The sequence below is a fragment of the Podarcis tiliguerta genome (genome assembly GCF_965153285.1).
Source record: "Podarcis tiliguerta genome assembly, chromosome: 4".
In the NCBI taxonomy this organism is placed as follows: domain Eukaryota; kingdom Metazoa; phylum Chordata; class Lepidosauria; order Squamata; family Lacertidae; genus Podarcis; species Podarcis tiliguerta.
In genome coordinates this window covers 61,174,169-61,198,674 of record NC_139537.1, presented here as the reverse complement: position 1 = coordinate 61,198,674, position 24,506 = coordinate 61,174,169, and the positions used below count along the sequence as shown (strand labels likewise).

Here is a 24,506-nt window from a genome sequence, read left to right as displayed (position 1 = left end):
CGTTGTAAAACCTTACATGGACTGGTTCTTACCTTCATATCGTTAAACACAGTAGTATAGCAAAATAATAATACCACTTAATATTTCTGTAAGACTACATCATCATTCCCCAATGACCACCTTCAAGCACAGTTGTTCTTAGAATCTTTGTCCTTAATTTTATTTACTCCTTGTTAGCAATGCCTGCATATCACAATAAGTCAGGGTTGCTAGCTTATTTATTGGGAACAAAGAGCATATTACTCATTCATTCCTGCTTCATACCACCTCTAGTGTGAGCAGGAGAAACAAGACACAAAGTCTCAATTTCCATGACATTCAAACCCAGAATCCTGGTTTGTTGCTCCCTTACATGCCAGAATTACAACCTGGCCTGAAACCATGGTTTGTATTGGTTTATGAATCATGGCTCTTTATAGAGAGCAACAAACAATGATCCCAAGTGACTATCACAGTGGCCAAGCTTAACTGCAGCTTTCTAATTTGTTTCTTGCACTGGGAGAAAAGTGAAGTGGAAGCCATCAACAGAGTGTAGAAGCACATTGTTGTTCATTCCTAATATACCATAATAAGTCAGTAACTCTGCCTAATCATTGTAGTGTGTGAATGCAGCCATTGTGTCTTCACTGTTCTCAATAAGCCACGTATGTTTAGTAACAGCGAAAGTACAATGGGATTGCTACCGCAATCAACAGCAGTTGCTATGCCCAACAGTCTCAAACCCTACACCTTTAATTTTCTTATCAGATAAGAAAACCAATCCACATTTTTCAGTTCTTATTTTGTAATATGCCAGGGGTGGGGAACCTATAGCTTGTCAGATACTTGTTAGCCTACAATCTTATCACCCCTGACCATTGGCCATGCTGTCTAACAGAGGGCCAAAAGTTAGCTATCTCTATATTATGCAATGCAATTTTACCCTTTTACTATCTTCTGTATTTGCAGCACATGCATCTTATGTACTAGTATATGTGCTTCAGCACCACATGATACTAAAATTGTACTAAAATTAGATATCAGGTATTAACTGATCTGTTAACGTGAGAAACTGCTCCTTTTGGGGTAGAAACAAGAAATGAAAGTCATATATACAGAGTGAGTCACGTCTATCAAAGGAAGGGCCAATCAGAATTTGGATGTAGCAATCATTTTCTGGAATGACCATTTAGGCAACTGGTATTATTTAGAAAGGCTTTTATGTTTTTGGCCCTAACATTTAACCTGAAATATCAACTGATACTTAGTTACACTGATGTAAACCATTCAAATATTATGAAAAAGAAATCTGAATTGGCTCACTATTCTAGAAGCACTACTGCTTAAGAATGAACATCAGGAAAATCGACAAAAATGTGGTTGGCATTTCACACTTCACAGAATCAGCATGTTTGCCCTTTACCCAAACTGAGTCTTCTACCACTGCTCTTTCTGTATCATTGATTTTGCGTACAATGAATTTTGTGAAAGTGACAACTAAGCATCTGAATCTGCATAGACACCTGCTATTTCATGTGCTTTTGAAGACAACTTAGTAGTCAATGTTAGCTACATTTGATGTAAGAGTAGGGAAACTGTGACCTTCTGAATGTTTTGTACTACAACTCCCATCAGCATCAGCCAACATGGCACACAGCCAGGAATTTTGGGAGTTGGAGACCAGCAACCTCTGGAGGGCTACAGATTCCCCACCCCCAATACAGAGAAAACCACCGCATATTGAGTTTATATATGTAATTTCTCAGAAAAACAGTAGTTTACAGTGTTCTAGGTGGCTACTGGGATGGATTGGATAAATGTTTTAGTAAATAAAGAGGTAACCAAGACTCTTGGCCAGTCACAGTATGTCACTGATAAAATCTAGAATAACTGCTTTCTACTTTCTGCCGAATTAGAAAAGGATGCTGCTTCCAAATACAAGGAACAGAGAGCTATTATGAAGAGTGAAGTTCAGATGAACAATGACTAGTCGAAAGAAGATTACCAAAAGACTTATTCATAGTTAAATGTATCTCATTTTCTGCAGAAACGTAACATTGATCACAATGATTTCTGGTGTTCTGATGATTCCCTTTGGTATGAATGCTTGTTACATAGAATAAACCAGGCCACAACTGGTTGAACTGATGTCATATAGGATGCAAATCACAAAAGTAACCTGGAGGAATGTGTGTGAAGAAAGATACAGATGTGAGACTCAGAGTTACTCCCTCAATACAACTGCTAACCAAGAGTTACAGCTTCTTAAAAGTTAATGAAAGTAGGATTAAGATAGTAATCTTAATGCCATTTACCTAAGAGTAAGACTCATTGAATTCAATAGGACTTACTTCTGAGTAGTGTTCAAAACTCCCATTGCACATTTTGCAACAGGGAATATCATTAGCGGCAGCAGTTTCTGAGCTCTGGGCGCAGTACTGCACCAAAGATTTCAGATTAAAACTGTAGAGTAGAAGGAAAGGAGGATCTTTTTCTGCCTCTCCACTTCCAGCTACTCTCTGGAGACTGGAAAAGAGACCCTCTTAAGAATGTTAGAGGGATGAGCAGGGGAAGGACTAAACCATGTGAAAAATGAACATAATATTTTAGCTGAAGTTTATTCATTTTCAGCTTTGTATTCTTGTTATAAAAAAGTGTGCCTAGACATTCTGTTGTTGCACCCATAACCTAGGTTTAAGGTGCCATTTAGCTCCTAACTTTCATATCTCAGTTTCTAAAACTGCTTCTGAGTAGGCATGGTTAGAAACGCACCTTTTTTTTTTTACCTTTCTTGCGGAGACAATCTAGAACAAACAAGCATCTTCTGAGGGGCAACAGTTAATTTGACACAAGTACCATTGCTCCACACAACCAAAAAGAGGAGTCAAGGATAATGCTATAAAAAAGATGCCACGGCCACTGATAGATGCTCAATGATTCTGATCAAAAATGTTTAATTAAGCTGTAAGTCTGAGACATTAAGGAAGGCCAAAGCACTGCCACTCATTAAGGTAACTGAAGTACATTATACTGTGATGTACAACCACAACAGTGAGTGCACATACAGTGACTGAAGAGAGATATTTCACAGAATATATAATGAACACATTCTACTAATGGCAGATGGCTTGCAAAATCATACCATCTACCAGCCTGTTCATGTATGAAAACAATCATTGGTAAATAAACAAAGATTTCAACCTCCATTACCATGGGGTTGGAATCAAAGCTGCCATGGTATGTAAACTATACTACATTATTCTTCATTTCTTGCCTACAATCAGATGTAAGGCAGAATGTTCAGTAAATTATTCTTGTTTCAGAAAAAATAATTGCACTGCACATATCTGTGTACATGTAAATGCCGCTAATGAAATTATAGCATTAACCAATTTACAAAGCAAAATATATGCATAATAAAAAGCAGCAGATTATAGTTAAGGGTGAAGTTTGGGTTGCTCATTTTATTTCTCACGGCTACATTTTGTGATTTCTATAAGAAGCTTCTAGAAACAACTATTTTTTTAAAATGACAATCACTGCCAAACAAGACAGATTTGGATTGGTCCTATATTCTATTTTGATCAGCTACAAAACTTTACATTTGAGCAAATTTTCACACTTCTACTATGAAAGGAGCAATACTTTGATACTATAATATTTACATTGCTGATTTAATAGTATATTATTAAGGACTAAAGTTAAGGTATTAGGATCTCAAACTAAATAAACAAGCAGACAGGTGGTATCTCTGAAAGCTACATTAAATTGATACTAACAGAAGACAACACAGTTCTGAATAGAGCCAACTGAAAACCCATGGGCTCTACAAATTATTGTACAAAAAGTTTTATCCTATGCACCATAAACTTTTAATTTTTTTATATAATTAGGAGTTTCTTCCATATTTCAACGATTTCCTATACTGTATTCAACTTTCATCTTAGTATTTGTGCAAATTTGTAATGTGGCTAGAGACTCAACACTGTAAACAGTGCTGGATTTTGCCCAGTAAGAGCCACACTTAAATTTCAACACAGCCTTCGATAGTAGAGGCCTGAGTTTCAGAAAGTACTACTATATTTTAGAGGCACTCTGTGAACAAAGTTAAAAAATTAACCTAATATTTATACAACAAGGCTTGTAAGGTTATCTTTCAGCAGCACTAGACACCTTGGGGCTACATTTAAATCAGGGCCGCACAATTTAGTTGGTCTATTATATTATTAAACTTTAGAACTTTTCATTGACTAAGGTGTTCCTAAGTAATTGAGAAATACATATATTCATGCTAATTATTTTAATATGAGTAGTTAAAAAAATGACTTATGGCAAGTGTTATCTCAAAAAGACCATTGCTCTTTCTCTCACACTCAAAAAGGAATATTTCTTCTAAGGCAGTGCTTGTTGTAACAAGCACACACCATCTCAAAACAAAGAGCTTCTTTTCTTCAAGAACTATTTGAAGTTTTCTTCACTCGTATACCATCCAACTTTTACAAACAAGTGTTCAAACCAAAGATGAAGGCAAATAGTTTTTGGAGACTATAAAATCCCATAACATTTTTACATATCAAGCCTCAAATGTATCAAAATTGTGGCAAATTACTGTGTGCCCTGGTGACTCTGATACACCTGGTACAGAACGAAAACACTATGGTGTAATATTTACTAAGATAAACGGTCAAACACTTTACTATCTCGAGCAGAAAGTGAAGTATTAAAGGAGGGGCTGCATGCAACCAAAGATCAAAACGTGGATATAGATTAATGGAGAAGAAGTGTATGACACTGTTATCCCTACCATGTGCATTTTAAGCACAGAAGACTTCAGTGCGCTGTGTTCCTGGAAGCATCACTAGCATGCTCACATACACAAAGGCCAGGGCATATATCAATCTTCTTCCCCACCCTGTTCATCATGGGTGACTTTTCTGAGGAATTAGAAAGAGGAAAGACAGCTTCATCATACCGCCCTCTTTTAGAGAAACAAAGACACCTGAGAGGGCAAGATGCTCAACTGAAACCCAGAGGCATTACACAACTATCCAATTAGCAGCAGGAACAACTGAAAAACCCTTGAACCTCTGATACTAGGATGATGCTACCACGAAAACCTCCAGTTCCATCACAGCCACTGCCTTTACTGCCCCCCCCAAAAGCCTTACACCCAAAAGCAGCTGTCCTTCAAAAGGGGAAATGGGAAGTATATTGAAGTACCTCAACTGATGTGCCCCAAACATGGTGGAGGAGAGGGCAAGCCAGAAAAAAAAGGGAAAATACTATATCTCAGGGAGGAGAGGAGCGGGAGTGACTTTGACCTAACTGGGTCTAGAAAAAGAGCAGCAAACATCATGAACACATACGGGGGTGGGGGGGGGGCCGGCTGGTCATCGGGCAGCTTCACCTACCTCTCAGCAGCACTGAAGACACAGCTCTTCCCGCTGAACCTGCAGAGAGGGGGGTCTCTGGGTGACATAAAGACAGAGGAGGAGAGCCTCACAGGGGGGCTGAAGTGGGGTTACACGGAGACCGAGGTATCGCGCCCGGGCCCCTTCCTCGCCTGCCGGGGCTGAGGCTGCGCGAGCGAGCGAGGCCTCTTTCGGCGGCACCGTCCAGGCACCGGCTTTCGCCGGCCCCTGCCTCGCCCGCCCCCTCCCAGAGTCCCTGCCTCTCCCCTTCCCTCTCACACTTGTTTACCTTCTTCACTGCCTAGCACAGCCACAGTCGCCATCTTCCCCCAACGACAAGCACCCCGCACCGGCCGTCACTTCCGCCGCCGCCGCCACCACCTGTGGGAGAGGCAGAGGGACACGCACAGGAGCAACCTCCATCAAGGCGGAGTGGGATGCTCAGGCCGCCGCCGCCGCCGCCGCCTCCTTCGCCTTCCCAAGGCGCGCTCCCCGGCCGGCTCTCGCAGGACCGCCCCATTCGCCGGTGCTGCCGCTGCCTCACAAAAGCCGCCAACCCCACACGCAACACTGGCCCCTCCTCGCGCAGCGCCCCGCACCAGGAGCCGCCTCCCGGCGGAGCTCCGGCCGCCGCGCCGCTGCCCCGTTCAGCCGGGCCGAAATGCAGCCTCCCCCACGGTCGCTCCCCGGGCGTTACACGGGGCTTCTCAGGACCCGCCGCCGGATGGGCTTTCCTCCTCCCCTCCTGTCCTCACACCTTATCAACTTCCACCATCGTTTATTAAATGCCTGTGTGGCCCTTCGTCTTGAGGAACACAGGGCGGTTAACAGCAGAAAAGCCCAAGCGTACATGACATCGTTTGGTTTCGTTAGTTTCCATTTCCTAGCGCACAGGACGTGCATTGACCTAGTTAAGAAGTTGCCTCCTTCCCTCCCTCCCTGAGCACGTATATTCTGTACTGTGCACTTCAGGAGGGGCACTTCCAACTCGAGTTATCATTGTGTAATACCAACATATCAGTCTGCAGCCCTCTGCCTGCTTGCACGGGAACGAAACGTTTCTAACTAAACGCACGTTAATATAGCAGTTTAATTTTCATGGCTTCCTCCCAAAGACTCCTGGGAACTGTAGTTTGGTGAGAATCCTGAAGCTGTATTCATTTCGGACTTCTGCAAGCAATTAAGAATGCATCTTTCCATAGCATAGTTAGTTGATGGTCTCTGGTGTATATATACAAATTCTAAACCACTTTGATGTTTATTATGATATAAATATTTTAATAAATAACTGAGCTTCGTGGCTGCTACAGCACACTTGCATACCATGGCAGAGTAACTGTCCACTTGGGAAAGCATATATATAACAAACATTAAGCCTGTGGTACAGATTTGCCTTTAAGATTACCTACTATGATATAAGCCTCCTATGACTCAGTGACTTAAGAGTAGTCATCTTGGACCAAATGAATTTAAAGGGAAATGGCAGCACGAAACCAATCATTATAATACATCAATAGTTCAAAGCTGTCACTTGTGGATTCCACAGAAACAAATGGATTCGTGCTCATTATACCTGTTAATTGGTTTATCAGTGCCAGGATTTGTGCTAGCAACAACTTTTCTACATTTCATTTCCAGCTGACATCTTTAGTTTTCCCTTCCCCCAAATTATATGCATTTATACTCAGAATATGCATCTAAAGAAGTGGACTGTAGTTGGTCCCACCCAATGGATTCGCTGTTGCTAAATATTCCGGAACAATTGTTCATATTGCTAAATGCATATCCTTCCCTAAGGAGAAAAGCTGGGATGGGGAAGAAGTGGCTCATATCTTTAAAAGAAATTCATACTCACATGTATACATAAAATGTACTTCAATTAATAGCTAAACTGATTAAACAGGTGGGGTGTACGCTGCTGCTATACTGTATGACACCAGCATGGGCAAGTAAGATGGACAATGAAGCTTGCTGGGATCCTATCAGAAATGACCTGCCTCACAAAGTAAAAGGAGAGCGGATTATTTGCTAGGAGAGGGAGGCTAAAAAGGCTGATAGCTAAAAAAAGTGCTTCTTATTGGCTCTCTTTCCCTGAGCATGGGAGCGCCTGTCCATCTTTTCTAGAGAAACATTATATTCTGGATTTAAATCTGAGACCTTGGTTATCATGTTTCACATAGGAAAAATGGAAGCTTACGCTGTTTTGGTGGGGTTGAACACTCATTTCCAATATAATTAGCTATATCCAAACCATTATTATTATTATTATTATTAGGCCATATAAACTCTGTATACTAGAACGGTGGCACTTTTTCTGGCAGACCAGAGTCCATATTGTCTTCCCTGTAAAGAAAGTGAGAGCTTGGTTAAAGACTTTATGTTCATTTTTTAAAAAGTAATTTCCTTACCTTGGTCCATGTGCCCCACCTGCTCCTAAACATATGGAAGAGGGATGAAGGTTTTTTTGTTTATAAATGAAAGCGTATACAGCATATAATTAACTTCTGATATTTTATTTCCTACTGTATTTTTTATTATGTTGCATGTTCTGTATATATTTTTCAAAATTACCATCAATAAAAAAATAAGTAAAAAGGAAAAGTAGGATTTCCTCTTGTATTCAGCTGCACTGCAACAGAACGTTGAACGCTCTCAGAAAACCTACGTAAGATCCTTCAAAGGCGGCTCTTAAAACGGAACCGCGCTGAACCAACCATTCCAGTTCCTTTCTTATTCAGTCACAACCCGCAACACGCCCCCCCCCCGCGCGCGCCCTTCTCCACATTCCGGCCCCGCCCACTGGGCTTGGGAACGCGGAGCCGCGACGCTCTATGGCAGTCACGCCTTTCCTCACAAGTGCCGGTTGCATCAGCCAGGCCCGGGGTCCTTCCAAGGCTGCCCTCTTCCATGCCTGAGCCAACCCCGAAGCCCCTTGAAGCCAGTCTCCGGGCTAGAAAGCGGCGGCGGGGCGAATTTGCTTCCCTTTGCGTTTGTCGGCGTCGCCTAGGCCGGGGGGCGACGGCAAGAGAACCGCTGTGTTCCGTGGCGAGGGGTCAGGCAGGTTCACCGGCCTCCTAACTTCCTTTCAGGCAAGATGGCGGGGGACGAGGCGGGAGTGACTCTGGGGCAGCCGCACCTCTCCCGGCAGGACCTGAGTACCTTGGTGAGAAGCGGGTCTCGAAGGGCGGGGGGGCTCGCGGGGCGCAGCGTCCCACGAGGCGGCGGCGGGCTGGCCGTTGCCCGGGAGCCCGTGCGAAGCCCAGGGGCAGCGAGTGGGAAGGGAGCTGGTGGGCTTTGCCGACTCCCGTCGGGGCTCCTCCTGCCGCCTCCCCTTCCGTCCAAGCGGGGACAGGCGCTCCTCGTGGTTGGGCTGGGAGAGGGAGCCGTTTGGAGAAGGGGGACGCCAAAAGCTTCGGCGGGAAGGGCGGTGGGATCTGGTGATCCTGCTTTGGGGATCTGTTGCACGTCCGCACGCTTCATTCCTCCTCTGGAGGGACAGCTTCGCTTCGTCATTTGAGTGCCAGTCCCAAGCACAGTGCCTGGGTGTCGTTGAAATTCAGCGTTTAGAAGCCTGCCACAGCTAAATGAGAGTTTTCTGATGCATCCACAGTTTGGGGTGTCATGCAATTGCGTTCCCTCTCCTCCTCCTCCTCTCACCTCTCTTGCCATAGCATAACTAAAAGCAGGGTAGATAGAAATCATCGGAGGGGTATGTTAATGGAGACTTGACCCTTACTTATATGTGGGTTGATTTGGGTATGAAGTCATATTCCTACTATTTGCTGCCTACCTGCTTCTGTGGAGAGAAGCAAGATGGCAATAGTCAAAACGTGCAAAAAGCAGAGGATGTAGCTTTTGCTCAGTGGCGTGCTTTAATATCTTTTGGTATCTTGTATAATGCAACGTGCCATAAGGTTGATTGCAAATGGGTTGGATCTTGACCTGGCAATGGATTGTGCAGCTTGACTAGACTGAGTTTGTCAGCACAGTATCTCTCTTACCTTAAACTGTAGTTGGGAACTACAGAGCTCAATAATTTACAGAAAAATCTAACCCCCACCAAGGGAGTTTTCAATGCAGTGGCTCCAAAGCCACTACTATTCCATTCCAAAACCCCTGTTTCTGGCTGCTTCACAGGCAGCAGCTGATGGGAACACTGCCAGTAGTATAGTTCCAGCTGGGTGTAGTGACAAGAGCCTTCCACATCAAAGTCCCCAGAGTGTCACCTTTACTTCATCCTAACCCTCTCCAGCAGCACAGGGGTTAGCATTACACTGTGTTAACAAGTAGCCTAGGGCAACTGACCCATTTCTCAGCCTGAGTTTTTAACCTATGAAATAGGGATAAATACCTTCACGTGAGGACGCGGGTGGTGCTGTGGGTTAAACCACAGAGCCTAGGGCTTGCCAATCAGAAGGTCGGCGGTTCGAATCCCTGTGACGGGGTGAGCTCCCATTGCTCAGTCCCTTCTCCTGCCAACCTAGCAGTTTGAAAGCATGTCAAAGTGCAAGTAGATAAATAGGTACCGCTCCAGCGGGAAGGTAAACGGTGTTTCTGTGCGCTGCTCTGGTTCGCCAGAAGCGGCTTCGTCATGCTGGCCACGTGATCCGGAAGCTGTACGCCGGCTCCCTCGGCTAGTAAAGCGAGATGAGCGCCGCAACCCCAGAGTCGTCCGCGACTGGACCTGATGGTCAGGGGTCCCTTTACCCTTTACCTTTACCTTCACGTGAAGACAGTAATAATAAAGCATGCAAAACACTTTGTGCTGTAGACAGGCTGTATAATTAATGAAAGAATGTATAACATGAACATTTGACAAATATTGCAAGTTAAATATGAATGATTTAGCATTGTACAACCAAACTTGTGTCACATGTTAAAATTTTGCCAACAGCATTTGTAAAAATCAGGTTTAAAAATCCAGTTGTTTTCTTTCCAGTTAATTACAGGAGGCATTCCAAATCCATTTATATCACAAGCCTGGCTGTTGATTAAAATGAGATGTTGGAACAGTGTGTCCTGCAAAATTGTTTATTTCATTCATAATAGCTTAACATGCCCTTGGATCTTCATAGACAAGGAATAAATATAAACTCAATCAAATAATTTATCTAGTGCTGAACTGTCTTATTAATCTTCATTTTGAATGCCTTTATGTTCACTATTGCAAACACGTTACTGTTTCTTCCCTCTGTATTCTGAAAGAGAAAACTAATATAAACAATTGCAGGTTTTTTAGCAACTGTATTTGTTAACAAAGTCTTTCGAAGTAATAGAATATTTCTTTCCTGCAGGATGTAACTAAGTTGACACCTCTGTCACCAGAAGTCATCAGTAGGCAAGCTACAATTAATATAGGTAAGTTAAAACAAATTTAACTGGAAGAGGTTGAAATATATTAATAGCATAGCTTCTTGAGCACGTGGGTCTCTATGTGAACTGAGGTGCCCGTAAAAAATGCTAAGAGAGTTGAGGTCTTCCAGATTAAAGTCTTGATCCAGCGCAGATTTAGGTGTACTTACCACCCATTGAGTTTAATAGGAGTTAAATGCATGTGACAAAATTGTTAACTTATTTGGCCGCAAATCAAAATACTGACCATGCTTTGTCCCGTCCTAATTACTAAATTGTCTACTCCTGGAACATATCTGCTCTGTGGCTTTATTTTACCCCATTTTTCTTTGTTTGCTAGTTTATCAGTCTTAATTTGAGAAACCTAAATAGCTTTCTTTTGCCTTAAAGTTCAGCATTAGGCAAACAGAATTCATTCTCTATATAATGCCACACTTCCAGCAGGTAGCCTTCATTTTGGTTCCCATCATACTTGTTCTATAGTGGTTTTTACTTTGAACTGAAGCTATCACGTTTCTTCATAGAAGATTTTCTGAAACCAAATTAGTTACAGTGGTATCTTGGGTTAAGAACTTAATTCGTTTTGGAGGTCCGTTCTTAACCTGAAACTGTTCTTAACCTGGTTACTTACAGGTACCACTGTATTGTCTCTTCACTTAATATGAAGTTTGGTATACAGATAATGTAGCCTGGAGTTGGAAGAATGTGTCTTAGACCTGTTTTAGACCTGTGATCTATTATAAACAAATTAATTTACTGACCTCACAAATGGAGGAATCTATTGGTTTGGATACATAGGGATAACTAGAGAAACTAGCACTTCTAAGGTATAGCAGAAAGTGATGTACAGTATTTTTACTCCGTAGAGGATTTTTGTGAAATTGACAAACATCTGTTTTTAAAATCCAGGTACAATTGGCCATGTAGCTCATGGAAAGTCAACAGTAGTAAAAGCTATTTCTGGAGTTCATACTGTCAGATTCAAAAATGAACTGGAGAGAAATATCACTATCAAGCTGGGCTATGCCAATGCTAAGGTATGTCACTACCATATATCCAACAAATTGCCTGTTTTGGTTTGAAGCCACGCTCTTACTATTCTTCAGTGCAAAGTCAGCTGACCAATGGTAAATTAAACCTTCATTTTCATTTTTTCTCTGCAGATTTACAAACTTGATGATCCAAGTTGTTCTCGACCAGAATGTTACCGATCCTGTGGGAGCAGTACACCTGACGAATTCCCAACAGATATTTCTGGGACCAAAGGGAATTTTAAACTAGTCAGGTAACATGAAAAGCTCAACATAAATGATTTAGCATTGGCCCATAGTTTGTTGTGGTTTTTGCTGTGGGTATGTGCTTATATGGAATTCAAACTTAAAATACCTGATTTTCTTATTTATTTACCTGTATTGATTAAGTCTGCAACCAATACAGTCATACCTTGGGTTGAATGTGCTTCGGGTTGAGCGTGTTCAAGTTGCACTCCGCGGCAACCCGGAAGTAACGGAGCGCGTTACTTCCAGGTTTCGGCCCTTGCGCAGACACTCAAAATGACGTCATGCGCAGAAGCAGTGAAAAGCGACGCACAGATGTGCCGTCGCTAGTTACGTTTGCTTCTAGATGCGAACGGGGCTCCAGAACAGATCCCGTTCGTATCTAGAGGTACCACTGTATTGGTCTTGACAGCAGAAGAGGACTAATGAGCTGTCCTAAGAGCAGTGCTACATGTTCAACTGCTTATATGGCAAGAACTTTGAAACTCTGAATCTGTCCCAACAGATAAGGAAGCTAGAAGAGGCTTGAGGTGCTTTCTTGCTCCTTGTCATTCCTGTGTTCTTTGGAAGGCAGGAACTGTTATCAGATTTGCCTATGGCAGGCATGGCCAAACTTGGCCTGCCAGCTGTTTTGGGACTACAACTCCCATCATCCCTAACAGGACCAGTGGTCAGGGATGATGGGAATTGTAGTCGCAAAACAGCTGGAGGGCCCAGTTTGGGCATGCCTGGCCTATGGCAAAGCAGCTCTTTGCTAGAAGAAAGAAGCTGTTGGCTGTTTGGGATTTCTCCTATTACAGTTGTGTGATTCTTTGCCTTAGCATGTTTTTTGGGGAAGAGGAAGTAGGGCAAATTAGTTGCACAATTTATGGAAGGAGGAAGCCCAGCAAACCAGTAACTGCACCTCTCTATATCTCAGATGATTAAGGCTCCAAACTAAGCACATTTATTAGGGAGTGAGCACCATTAAACATAGTGTGACTTCGTTTTGAGTACATTTTAAGAACTAAGAGGAATGTATCTGCTTTTAAATCTATACAGTGCAAAAGTTGTCACTTTTAATTCTTCAGTTGCTTCAAGAAGCAGATATTATTGAAACTATTCATCTTCTGCATATTTGGTTTAATGTGTGGTTATTGCATATTCGTAAACCTTCCATTATTTTAATTAGACTAATTATTATTTTGCTTCAGAATAATGCTGCTTACTTTGCTCTTCCTTGCACAATAGGCATGTCTCTTTCGTGGATTGTCCTGGCCATGATATCTTGATGGCTACTATGTTAAACGGAGCAGCTGTCATGGACGCAGCTCTGCTGTTAATAGGTAACTATTGGAGTGGAGAAATTTGACATGGTATTGATGCAATACTTCTGCTTTTTAATAGCTGTTTAGTATTTTCACTGTTGATGAATACAGTTCTGTAATCATATTTAAGATGCATTGAATTCTGTATGTTTTCAGTGCTGGATGTTTAGATTGTTCCTGTCTAGGAACTGTGACCCACAGAAATAATAGGATGAGATATCATTGTGATCTTTCATTAAGGAAAGTGACCATACACTAAAACAATGCATAATTATTTGTTCCTTTGTCTTTCCAGCTGGCAATGAGTCATGTCCTCAGCCGCAGACATCGGAACATTTAGCTGCTATAGAAATCATGAAACTGAAACACATTCTGATTCTACAAAATAAGATTGATTTGGTAAAAGAAAGCCAAGCCAAGGAGCAGTATGAGCAAATTCTAGCTTTTGTACAAGGTAGGTTTCTAGAACAAAACCAGCCACTGCCAAGTAGTTTATTACAAGCAAACACTTACCATAAATTCAGAGTTCAGCAGTTAACCATGTTTTAAAACATCACTTTGTGTATTAATCTATATATTAGTAAAATTCTGCAAAAGGCTTTAGAAAATAAGCGTGAATAAATCTTGGCTCAGGCCTTGAGCAGATGGGATGCAAGGACTCCCCTCTTGAATGCTAAGTAATGGGTACAGTAAGGGGTCCATCTAGTATGTTTGTGCAGTACAAGAGAGTCTTAAGTGCAAAGTGCTTGAATTTTAGAGAGCTTTCTCTCTTGCATTTCTAAGCGGCTTGGGTGACCATTGGCATTGTGCCAGTATACAGTCACTACACCAGGGATTCAGAATGGCAGTTTGATTTTGGCACTACTGTCTGTACATCGGGAGCTGGTGTTGGTGAAAATGTCGAAATAATCCCTTTTGGCTTCTTCCATGTCCGAGTGGAAGGCGCATTTTACAACCATAGGCTCTTGTGTCATTGGGGTTTTTTACCTGCCTCAGTCACACAGGTTCCCATGGTTCCTGTTTCAATATTTTAATGTTGTATTTTAATTTTGTTTTTAAGTTGTAATCATTCAACTTGTTTTTATTATTGCTTGTAAGCCGCTCTGAGCCCGGCCTTGGCTGGGGAGGGCGGGGTATAAATTATATTATTATTATTATTATTATTATTATTATTATTATTATTTATATTGAAGAGCAAGCTTTAGTTTTTGGTACAAGTGTATTCGCCCAACAGTTCTGTGTTGTTTTGTAGACTGTAAAGAAAATAGGCAGAAAGCTTACTTGTGATATAGATATCTTTTGAACAATTCACATAACTGGTGCTTTTAATACATTATTATCTGTGAAAATAGGTACTGTTGCAGAAGGAGCTCCAATTATTCCAATCTCGGCACAGCTGAAATACAACATTGAAGTTGTTTGCGAATACATAGTAAAGAAAATTCCAGTGCCATTAAGAGACTTCACATCAGAACCAAGGCTTATTGGTATGTCTGCTTCAGACCTGTCCACTTACATGTAGACTCACCCCCTTGCTTACAACATTAGATAAACAATATTTAGAATTAAAAAAGATTTAGAATGCCGTTGTAAAGCATATGTAGTGCAAGTACTCAGACTTAAAAACTGAAGAATAAATCATAAGTAAAAAAACCAAAAGTAACCATGCTACTTCATGTTGGATTTTTAAAAAACCTTCCAAAACCCACAGGCTTTTTGCGGGCCTATCAAAATGTCACAAAAGAGGTGTTTTTAAAAAATCCCTGGAACTCTTTATCAGGCAAGATGTTACACACAGCAGAGATGGAGGGGGGATAAAGGAGGAGCATAGGTGGAATTTTGCAGCCATAAAGTCAGCTTGTAGGCTCCATTCCAAGATGGAGAGGATACCATTAAATTTTGAAGTCATACACCACAGCGCTATTCAGGCTTGTGCAGGGCAAATACTAACCCACTGAAATGTTTCTTGTCATTTAGCAGTTGGCCTCCACATCACAAACTCATTTTGCACCTTCCCTCAGATGAAGTTTGAACCGAAGCCTGGAAAAAAATGAAATATCCTTGGGCTCATTAACCTAGGAACATAATTATTTGTATTCTGGATTCAGTCATTCAGTTTCTTCTATCAGACATATGTACATAAGCATATGATCTACCGGAGAAGTACAGTGTTCTTAGAGTTCCTAGGCACAGATGTGTGTTTTTGAGTCTTTGCTGTGGCTTCTGCAGACTTCTGAAGTCACTTCTACATAATCCATTTTAGGACTATCAAGATGTTGTGATGATAAGCAAGTATTTCTGTCTTAAACTTATAAATGCACTCTGGGTTGTAATTTAGATTGGCTCCAAAGGTTTTCTTCTTTCTCTTGATAGAGCCCACCCTGTATCCAACGATTTGTAAAAATTGTGTTGCTCGGTTTTATCTGTCTAGTCTTTCAAATGATACAACTTCAACTAATCAGTTTAAAGATTGAAGAATCTAGGTTTAATTGATAGCAGGGTTTTTTTGCTTTGCTTGAAGCGCTCCATGAGATTTCCATTATACTTTCATCTGAACAGTACATTGTAACCATAGGTAGGCATTAAAGGCCCCTTGAAATAATTTATTGTGTGTTAAGTCTGTCCGCTGACTTATAAAAATTGCACCTTAAGTTTTGTGTGCTTGCCACAGTCACATGGGAACAGCATTACGTATATACATTGGTCAGCAAGAAACATTTGTTGGGAGTAAAAGATTGACGCAGGCATTTACTGAATGTATCTGATTAGATGCATCTTTTCAGTTATTAGATCTTTTGATGTCAACAAGCCTGGATGTGAAGTTGATGACCTGAAAGGAGGTGTAGCAGGCGGTAGTATTCTAAAAGGTGTATTAAAGGTAATGCCATTCTTATTTCACTGCTGCTTCCCCAGATGCTGCGTGGCAAACCACAGAACCTGCATTTATGCCGAGGAAGAAATAAACATTGTTTAAAATTGTATCCTGATAGCACTTATAACCAGGATCTGAAAAGGTTTTTTTATATGAGCCCCAAGGCTTAGATGTGACATGTAATTTTTTATTTTAAAAAATAAATCCTTGGAACAAGAGGTTTTAATATTAAATCACAAACTATTCATGGTGCTCCATTTTGTTTCAGATGGAGTTTGTCATAAGCCATAGAAGGGCTTGATGAAAAGACCAAAATCTTTCTTGGGGTATTGAAACTAGTTTCTTTCAACCAAGCCTCGTGTCTTCACATCCCTATATTGAAAACCCTAATTCTCTTCTTGGTTTTGCCCATATAAACATTTCTCTCTCAAAAAACAAAATTGTTATATCGAAGCAAGGTTAATTTTATGATACTACAGATATAAAGTCTGTAACTTGATACAACTATGAGTAACCCTTCAGGTTTTTTTTAATTATTATTTCTAAACTAGGTAACTAGCATCTTACTGGCATAGAGCACCTTTATTTTCTTTTAATATTCTGTCTTTTAATCTGCTTATAGGTAGGCCAGGAGCTTGAGGTAAGACCTGGCATTGTATCGAAGGACAGTGAAGGAAAACTTATGTGCAAGCCCATCTTTTCCAAAATTGTATCACTCTTTGCAGAACACAATGATCTGCAGTATGCTGTGCCTGGAGGGCTTATTGGTAAGTTATATTTGATATTTATGCCACACCTATTTAAGAGCCGTAGGAAGCGTAACATAAATTAAGAGCGCATCTATAAACAAACATAACTGTTCAAACATCTTAATTAAGAGAGATTTCTTTACAGGATTATTCCAAGAACTTCTCTAACACATATTGTGTAGGAATGTGCTGGGTGGTGGTAGCTATGTACATTCATAGCACGTATATTTAGTTGCATACCCAATATTTGAATACTGCAGCTAACTTGTAGAATATGCACGTAGATGCTTTACAGAATGTAGATTTGTGGGCAAGAAGTGTACTTTGTTTTTTGCCCGTTCACTAATAGCTGTGCCTCTTGCCTGAGAGGGGAGAAAACTATCATTATAGCATTTTAGTTGTTCTGCCCTTTAAACGATTTGAAGAGGCTGATTTCTCTTCAGTGTTGGTGTTTCACTGTCAGCAGTGCATGTAGCACTCTCACTTTCTCTCTGGAGAGAGTATGCTTGAAGAGACAACTTGGGAGTCCCTCATCTGAAATTTAGATGTTATGATATATTTAATATTGGATAAAATATCCAATTCTGAAGAGGAATTTAAGTATATATGTGGTTTAGCCAGCATGACAGATTTTGAGAGAATCTATTGGTCACATAGGGATGCGGGTGGCGCTGTGGGTAAAAGCCTCAGCGCCTAGGGCTTGCCGATCGAAAGGTCGGCGGTTCGAATCCCCACGGCGGGGTGTGCTCCCGTCGTTCGGTCCCAGCGCCTGCCAACCTAGCAGTTCGAAAGCACCCCCGGGTGCAAGTAGATAAATAGGGACCGCTTACTAGCGGGAAGGTAAACAGCGTTTCCATGTGCGGCTCTGGCTCGCCAGATGCAGCTTGTCACGCTGGCCACGTGACCCGGAAGTGTCTGCGGACAGCGCTGGCTCCCCGCCTCTAGGGTGAGATGAGCGCACAACCCTAGAGTCTGTCAAGACTGGCCCGTATGGGCAGGGGTACCTTTATCTTTATATTGGTCACATAGCTTTTGATGTAACTTAAGTGTTTTGTTGTTAGGTGTTGGCACCAAGATTGATCCAACTTTGTGCCGAGCTGATCGAATGGTGGGGCAAGTTCTTGGTGCAGTTGGAGCTCTACCCGAAATATTCACAGAACTTGAAATTTCCTACTTCTTGCTGAGGCGACTGTTAGGTGTCCGCACTGAAGGAGACAAGAAAGCAGCAAAGGTCGGTTATTAGGCACTTTCCATGTAAAAATACTGGGAAGAATTGAAATTCTTCATCTTTCAGTACTTGAAAAGGGTGCTTATATACCTTAAATGACAAAAGAGTTGTATCTGATTTTCCTTTACCACTTATTTCAGGTGCAAAAACTATCCAAAAATGAAGTTCTAATGGTAAACATAGGATCACTGTCTACTGGAGGACGAGTCAGTGCAGTGAAAGCTGATCTGGGCAAAATAGTCCTAACAAACCCTGTGTGCACCGAAGTAGGAGAAAAAATTGCCCTTAGTCGAAGAGTTGAGAAGCATTGGCGGTAAGTTGGTTTGAAATTTTAAAAATGTCAAAATGATATTCCTAGATGAGTGGGTTCTTGCCCATTAGTAGTTCTAATATATGAGAACCAGAGAAAAGATTGCAAAATGTAAGGCAAGATTGAGCCTCTCCACTACAGGCAACCTGCATGAAAGCATCAGCTATTGACAAAAGTGTGTCTTCATTAATTGCTTTGTTCATAAACTACAAGCCATCATCCCATTCTATGACACACTTTGTCCAGAATAACTTTTTTAAAATATGTACTTACAGCTTTTTAAATGCAACTTCCAGTAATTGTCAACTTTTCCTCTGTTTTGCAGTTTAATTGGCTGGGGACAGATTAGAAGAGGAGTGACAATCAAGCCCACAATAGATGACGACTGAAAAGCTGAAATGCATTGCTTCACTTTGTAAAAGCTGAAGTGTTTCCATACACCTGAGAGTGCATTTTCAGAGTGGAAGCTGTTGTACAATGTCCACATTATACTGAAAATCAAGCCTCTTAACTGAAATTCTAGTTGGTATCTGCAATAAATGTGTCAAAGAAATTGGCAAAGACGGATTTAATTATCCTCACTTACAGCAAAACTAAACTTGACTCATGTTTAATTTATGTCAGTTTGTCTGAGACTCTCTTTGGGGCTGGCTTACCTAACTTTAAACAATGTAACACAATACCCCACAATCTGTTTTGAAATAAAAAATATTGCTTATTTTTTCATTTAATTCTTACAAGTCTTTGAGTAGCAAAAAGCTGAAAAGATTGTTGAACCAGTGGAAAAAATAACAATAAACACTCCTTGGAAGATCAGTCCCCTTTCTTGCCCTATTGTTTAGCTTTCAGGCTTCTAGCAAATATTTTCTTTCTGCAAGTCACTGTATTTTTTCTATTTATAGTTGAGATCACTAAGAATCACTGATTGTACTTACTTTGTAGATGTTTCTAAAACCACAAGGACATAAAATATTGTTCACATGGACTGTGAGGCAGTTCTCACACTTTAAATGTTTGCTTTTAATAATGGTCAAAGCAGATTCTCTAAAAAGAAGAAACTTAATTGCAGTCCTATGAGTTTCTTAGATAGGTGACTGTATGTGTGATCAATATGCCCTTGGAACAATACAGTGGTACTTCTTGTTGTAGACTTAATCTGTTTTGGGGAGCCATTCGCATCCGAAAATTCCACAACTAGAGTGCCTCTTCTGCGCATGTACGCAGTGCAATCGAGCGCTTCTGCGCGTGCGCGGCCAGTGAACCCAGAAGTAAACACTTCCAGGTTTGCCACGTTTGTAAGCTGAAAGTCCGTAACAAGAACAGAACGCAACGTGAGATATGACTGTATTAATATTAAAATACATGGTATTTAGAAATCCATGTTTAGAATTGTCATGTGAATAGGTTTCCATCTACAATGGATCATTTGAGTTGGAAGAGCATGTGAATATCAGGGTTCACTTAGGAAATTGTGTTGTGGATAGAATTTTAACCCACTTATTGGTACAAAATACATACAGCTCAACATTAATCCTAAATTGTAACAGCGAAAACCCTTAAGAATAAACTAACTATGCCATTGCATGTTGATTTTATACCTGTTGTCTGCAGTGTTCCAAAGTGGATAGGACAAAGAATGGAAAGTTATTCTAACTGATTCTATTTGGAGGCACAAAATCATCTAGGATTGTAGATGTTTGCTGTTGCTTTCCATTATCCACATCCACAATCTTTTTTGTGCCTCCAAACTCTCCTGTATACAGGGATTTGAAATGCCTTTCCCTGATCCTTATCCTAAACTACATGTGCTAGAGTCTTCCCGCAGGAGGAAAATATATAAAGAACAACTCAAACTGCATTTTCACGTGGAAGACTATCTTAAGCGCTTGATTCTTGTACTCTCCAGAAGATCCAAAACTGCAACAGCAAATAGTATTTTATACCCTATAGTAGGCACCCCCAAACTTGGCCCTCCATGTTTTGGGACTACAACCCCCATCATCCCTAGCTAACAGGACCAGAGGTCGGGGATAATGGGAGCTGTAGTCCCAAAACATCTGGAGGGCCGAGTTGGGGGATGCCTGCCCTATAGCCTATAGACCCAGAATGAAATGAAATTTAAGCTCTCAGCCTTGCTTTCTGGGCAAAGTCCACTCCGTGCTCCGATAGTGGTAAGGACGCTCCCCTTCCAACTTTTAAACTATGTATTGCAACTGGCAGTCCACAGCACAAAGCCCAGGATAAGACAGTTCCATCTAGCTCCTGGCAATCCTACGAAATTTTAAACCAATTATAGTAACGTACCTTGACTCAGGCAACATAGATTTAAAGGTTAGGGTTAGGGAAACAAACCAGGAACCAGGGCAACTGTTTTAAGACTGGCAAAAAGTTGAACGATTGAGAGTTTGACTACTACTAAAAGGAATTGTTTCTGCAGCTAAATATTTTTATGGTCCTGAGAGCAGTGTCTGGAGCATAAAGTACCTTGGAAAATCAAGGTCTTGGTCATTCCTGCTCTTAACAAAACCAGAGACAACAAAAAAGTGCATGAACAACTTTTTTATTTTATGCACACTATTAGCTAAGCTGGTTATTGTGGAATATAAAATAGGTTGATGTACCACATTGGACTAAAAGCTCTGAAACCTCCCCATTTTGTTGCTCTCCAGCTCAGGAATCTCATCAATAGCACTGATAGACTTTATCTCCACAAATCCACCTAATCTTTTAAGATTGAGAGGTAGTTTCATTATGTGGTATTTGAAATGGTACTTTAGACCAGGTCTGTGCAGAGCTTGTCTGAAGCCCAACGCAAGATTCCCTGGTTGACTGGGAGGCCTGTCGGGATTCAGGCCTCATCATGGGACTGAAACTGCCATGGTTACACTGGTCGATGATCTCTGGCGGCCTAGGGACAAAGGTGAAAGCTGTTTCCTAGTTCTGCTGGATCTCTCAGGAGTGTTTGACACCATCGACCATAACATCCTTCTGGACTGTCTAGAGGGGCTGGGAGCTGGGGGCACTGTTACACAGTGGTTTCGCTCCTTCCTCCTGGGCCGTGTTCAGAAAGTGGAGGGGGGGGGGATGAGTGTTCAGACCCCTGGGCTACATGCAGCTGCTGGGAGAGATCATCAGGGGGTTTGGGCTGGGTGTTAATCAGTATGTGGATGATACCCAGCTCTACCTCTCTTTCAAATCAGAACCAGTGAAGGCGGTCAAGGTCCTGTGTGAGTGTCTGGAGGTGGTTGGACGATGGATGGTGGCTAACAGATTGAGGTTGAATCCCGACAAGATAGAAGTACTGTTTTGGGGGGACAGGAGGCGGGCAGGTGTGGAGCACTCCCTGGTCCTGAAGGGGGTAACTGTGCACAGCCTGGGAGTCATTCTGGACTCACAGCTGTCCATGGAGGCGCAGGTCAATTCTGTGTCCAGGGCAGCTGTCTACCAGCTCCATCTGGTACGCAGGCTGAGACCCTACCTACCTACTGTCTCGCCAGAGTGGTGCATGCTCTAGTTATCTCTCGCTTGGACTACTGCAATGCGCTCTATGTAGGGCTACCTTTGAAGGTGACCCGGAAACTACAACTAATCCAGAATGCAGCAGCTAGACCGGTGACCAGGAGCGACCACTGAGACCACATAATACCAGTCTTGAAAGACCTACACTGGCTCCCAGTATGTTTCCAAGCACAAATCAAAGTGTTGGTGCTGACCTTTAAAGCCCTAAATGGCCTCGGTCCAGTATACCTGAAGGAGCGTCTCCACCTCCATCGTTCTGCCCGGACACTGAGGTCCAGTGCTGAGGCCTTCTGGCAGTTCCCTTGCTGCGAGAAGCCAAGTTACAGGGAAGCAGACAGAGGGCCTTCTTGGGCAACTTTAGACAGGCACAGGGCAACTTTAGACAGAAAAGTACTTGTCACTAAGTATAGTGAAAATTCCAATTTACAAAATAGTATATTCAAACAAGAGCAATCCTGACAGGGCAGAAATGCTGGCGTATCTCCTGAAGCTACATCCTAAATGTTTTGGGTTGGGATAAATGGGACAGTATGTAAACCTTCACCTTCTATCCTACCATTTACTCCTGTGGAGTGAAATTTGTTACATCTGTGTTTTTGGTGGTGTGAAATAGGCAAAATTCCATGGGTGGGACCAGCAGATGGGAGGTTTCAGGGGGCAGTGTATCTGTTCCTCCCTTATTCTGCCCTTGACATGCCCTGTTTTTTACTTTTACACTAGCATAATTTCTGCATCTTAACTTACACCAGCAGCAGAGCTCTCTCAGCTGGCAGGTGGGAAAATACTCTAGTTGGGAGGTTACTACATGACCTAACTGGGGGATAGGATTGAACTTTAGTACAGAAAAGCCCATAACAGTTGTGGAATACAGTACATTGCTAGTTAAGACTGAGGAATGGTATGCTAAGACCTCTCTGTGGAAATTAAGGTGTCCGATGGAAATGAGTGCAGACTAAATATCTGCAGAAGTCTCCTTTGGCGATCACTCGTAGCTGAGTAAGATTGTCTTCCATAAACACGGTTTTAATAATGCGTCCGTGACTGTGGAGGCCTATTCTGGATCTACACGTCTTTCCACAGTGGGGACATTGGTTTCCAGGCGGGAGTTGATCACAGTGTGGATTTGCCAAGCGTGCCTTCCTCTTAGCGCTTTTCTCCCTTGCGTACTATAGTATCAGCAGCACCAACTTCGCTAATACCGCCAAATCCCATAAAAAGGGCAGAATAAGTATTTTTAAATTGTCTACAAGTAAAGGAAATGGACAAACTCTGCCGTTAGACATCAGTATTTCTCAAAACAAAGTATTGTATATACAGCACTGCACGCAGAGGTCCACCTGCACAGTGGAACCACCTCTCCTTATACCCCCAAAATCTCTTAAAGCAGACTTTAAGAGTAGGGGGTGCAGGGGAGAGGAGGAAGTTCTGTTCTACAAGACAATGTGTGTTGCACAAGAAGAATGATGGCGTTTAAAAGGAAGAATTAAAACTATGACAGAAAATGTTGTTTCTAAGAAGCACATATGGCATCACTGTGTCTACCATGTGATATACTATGGCTGGGGAGCTAGCCCTAATTGTAACAGAACACCAACCCTCCATATTATTACCATCATTTCTTGTGTCTGAAAAGATACACACATTGGAAAAATTGTGTAACATATGTTCTTTTAAATATTAAATAATTATAACACTTATAAAATGTAGAGGTGCTTCACAACTTAAAACTGCAAGTGGGAAAATTAAAATTTATAACCTAATTTTTTTAACTGATACAACAGAACACAAGCTATGGCAATACCTGAAATGCCCAATTATCACATTAATTATACTGGCTGACTAAATTTATTTGAATTTTTAAAAACAACATTTTTAAAGAAAAACGGCGCCACGGTTTTTTGGGGTTTGTTTGTTTTTTAAGATTATGACCTTTAACAAACAGATTCTTGAGAAGTTTCCTGCATTTCCCTATTCAATCTTTCATCCCAAAAAACATGTATTGTTCTCGGGGGGGGGGGGAGAAACGGGGCCTGAATAAGTAAAGTAAAATAAGTAATCCAAAAATGTCGGCATGCAATAAACGCTTTCTTTTTAACAAGGCGGTGAGCAGAATAAACTTCGGCGATCGAGGGGGGTAAAAGAGAAATCCGGGAGGCGGGGGTGCCCCCGGCAGTGCCTGCGGGGAAGCCACCCCGAAAAGTTGGGGATTTTCCAGGCCTAAACCACCCTCCGCTCCCCGGCGCCGAGTTGAGCAAGTCTGAGCCCGGAGCGGAATTTTACCGCCGAGCTGGAACGGAGGAGGCGGCGGCGGCGGCGGCAGGAGCGGCAGCTGCAGCGGGAGGGGCTGGCAGAGACCCGCCGCCCTTGCACTTCATCTTCCCGTCCCTGGCCCGGTTCCTTCTCCTCCGCCCGCCCGCTCGGCCCGGCCCGGCTCCTGGCCTGAAGAGCAGGCGGCTCAGGCGGCAGCAGCGCCGGCTTCTCCCTTCCGCATTTCCCTGGGTC

General features: G+C 42.0%; 2 protein-coding genes and 1 long non-coding RNA gene across 12 annotated transcripts in view; 1 reads left to right on the top strand and 2 right to left on the bottom strand.

Moving 5' to 3' along the window:
• KLHL15 (kelch like family member 15) overlaps positions 1–8,096 on the bottom strand; it is a 29,640-nt gene extending 21,544 nt beyond the window's left edge. The window contains exons 1-4 of one of the 10 annotated variants that reach the window (XM_083439341.1): positions 7,799–8,096; positions 5,680–5,771; positions 5,391–5,429; positions 4,784–4,913 (exon numbers count right to left, since the gene is read on the bottom strand). The gene's annotated coding sequence lies outside the window, so the exon portion shown is untranslated. Of the gene's footprint in view, positions 1–4,783; positions 4,914–5,390; positions 5,448–5,679; positions 6,048–7,245; positions 7,515–7,798 lie in introns of those variants that run through there. The other 9 variants (XM_083439340.1, XM_083439339.1, XM_083439338.1 and 6 more) reach the window with 9 other exon arrangements.
• Positions 8,097–8,114: 18 nt separating this feature from the next.
• On the top strand, positions 8,115–19,216 carry EIF2S3 (eukaryotic translation initiation factor 2 subunit gamma). Its single transcript, XM_083439347.1, has 12 exons — positions 8,115–8,553; positions 10,685–10,748; positions 11,652–11,779; positions 11,906–12,027; positions 13,250–13,344; positions 13,622–13,780; positions 14,679–14,813; positions 16,110–16,204; positions 16,821–16,965; positions 18,009–18,178; positions 18,316–18,488; positions 18,811–19,216. Exons 1-12 carry the CDS (start codon positions 8,485–8,487, stop codon positions 18,872–18,874), a joined length of 1,419 nt encoding a protein of 472 aa, XP_083295473.1. The 5' UTR covers positions 8,115–8,484; the 3' UTR covers positions 18,875–19,216.
• On the bottom strand, positions 15,208–24,425 carry LOC310677068. The gene is made up of 2 exons (XR_014510906.1): positions 24,285–24,425; positions 15,208–15,366 (listed from the first exon to the last, which is right to left on the bottom strand). It is a non-coding gene; the product is annotated as an uncharacterized lncRNA (long non-coding RNA).
• Between the last annotated feature and the right edge of the window lie 81 nt (positions 24,426–24,506).

Coding starts and splice junctions, on each gene's coding strand:
- EIF2S3 (XM_083439347.1), top strand. CDS start 8,485: ATGGCGGGGGACGAGGCGGGAGTGACTCTGGGGCAGCCGCACCTCTCC. Junction 8,554..10,684: donor GGCAGGACCTGAGTACCTTG/GTGAGAAGCGGG, acceptor TCTTTCCTGCAG/GATGTAACTAAGTTGACACC. Junction 18,179..18,315: donor GAGACAAGAAAGCAGCAAAG/GTCGGTTATTAG, acceptor CACTTATTTCAG/GTGCAAAAACTATCCAAAAA.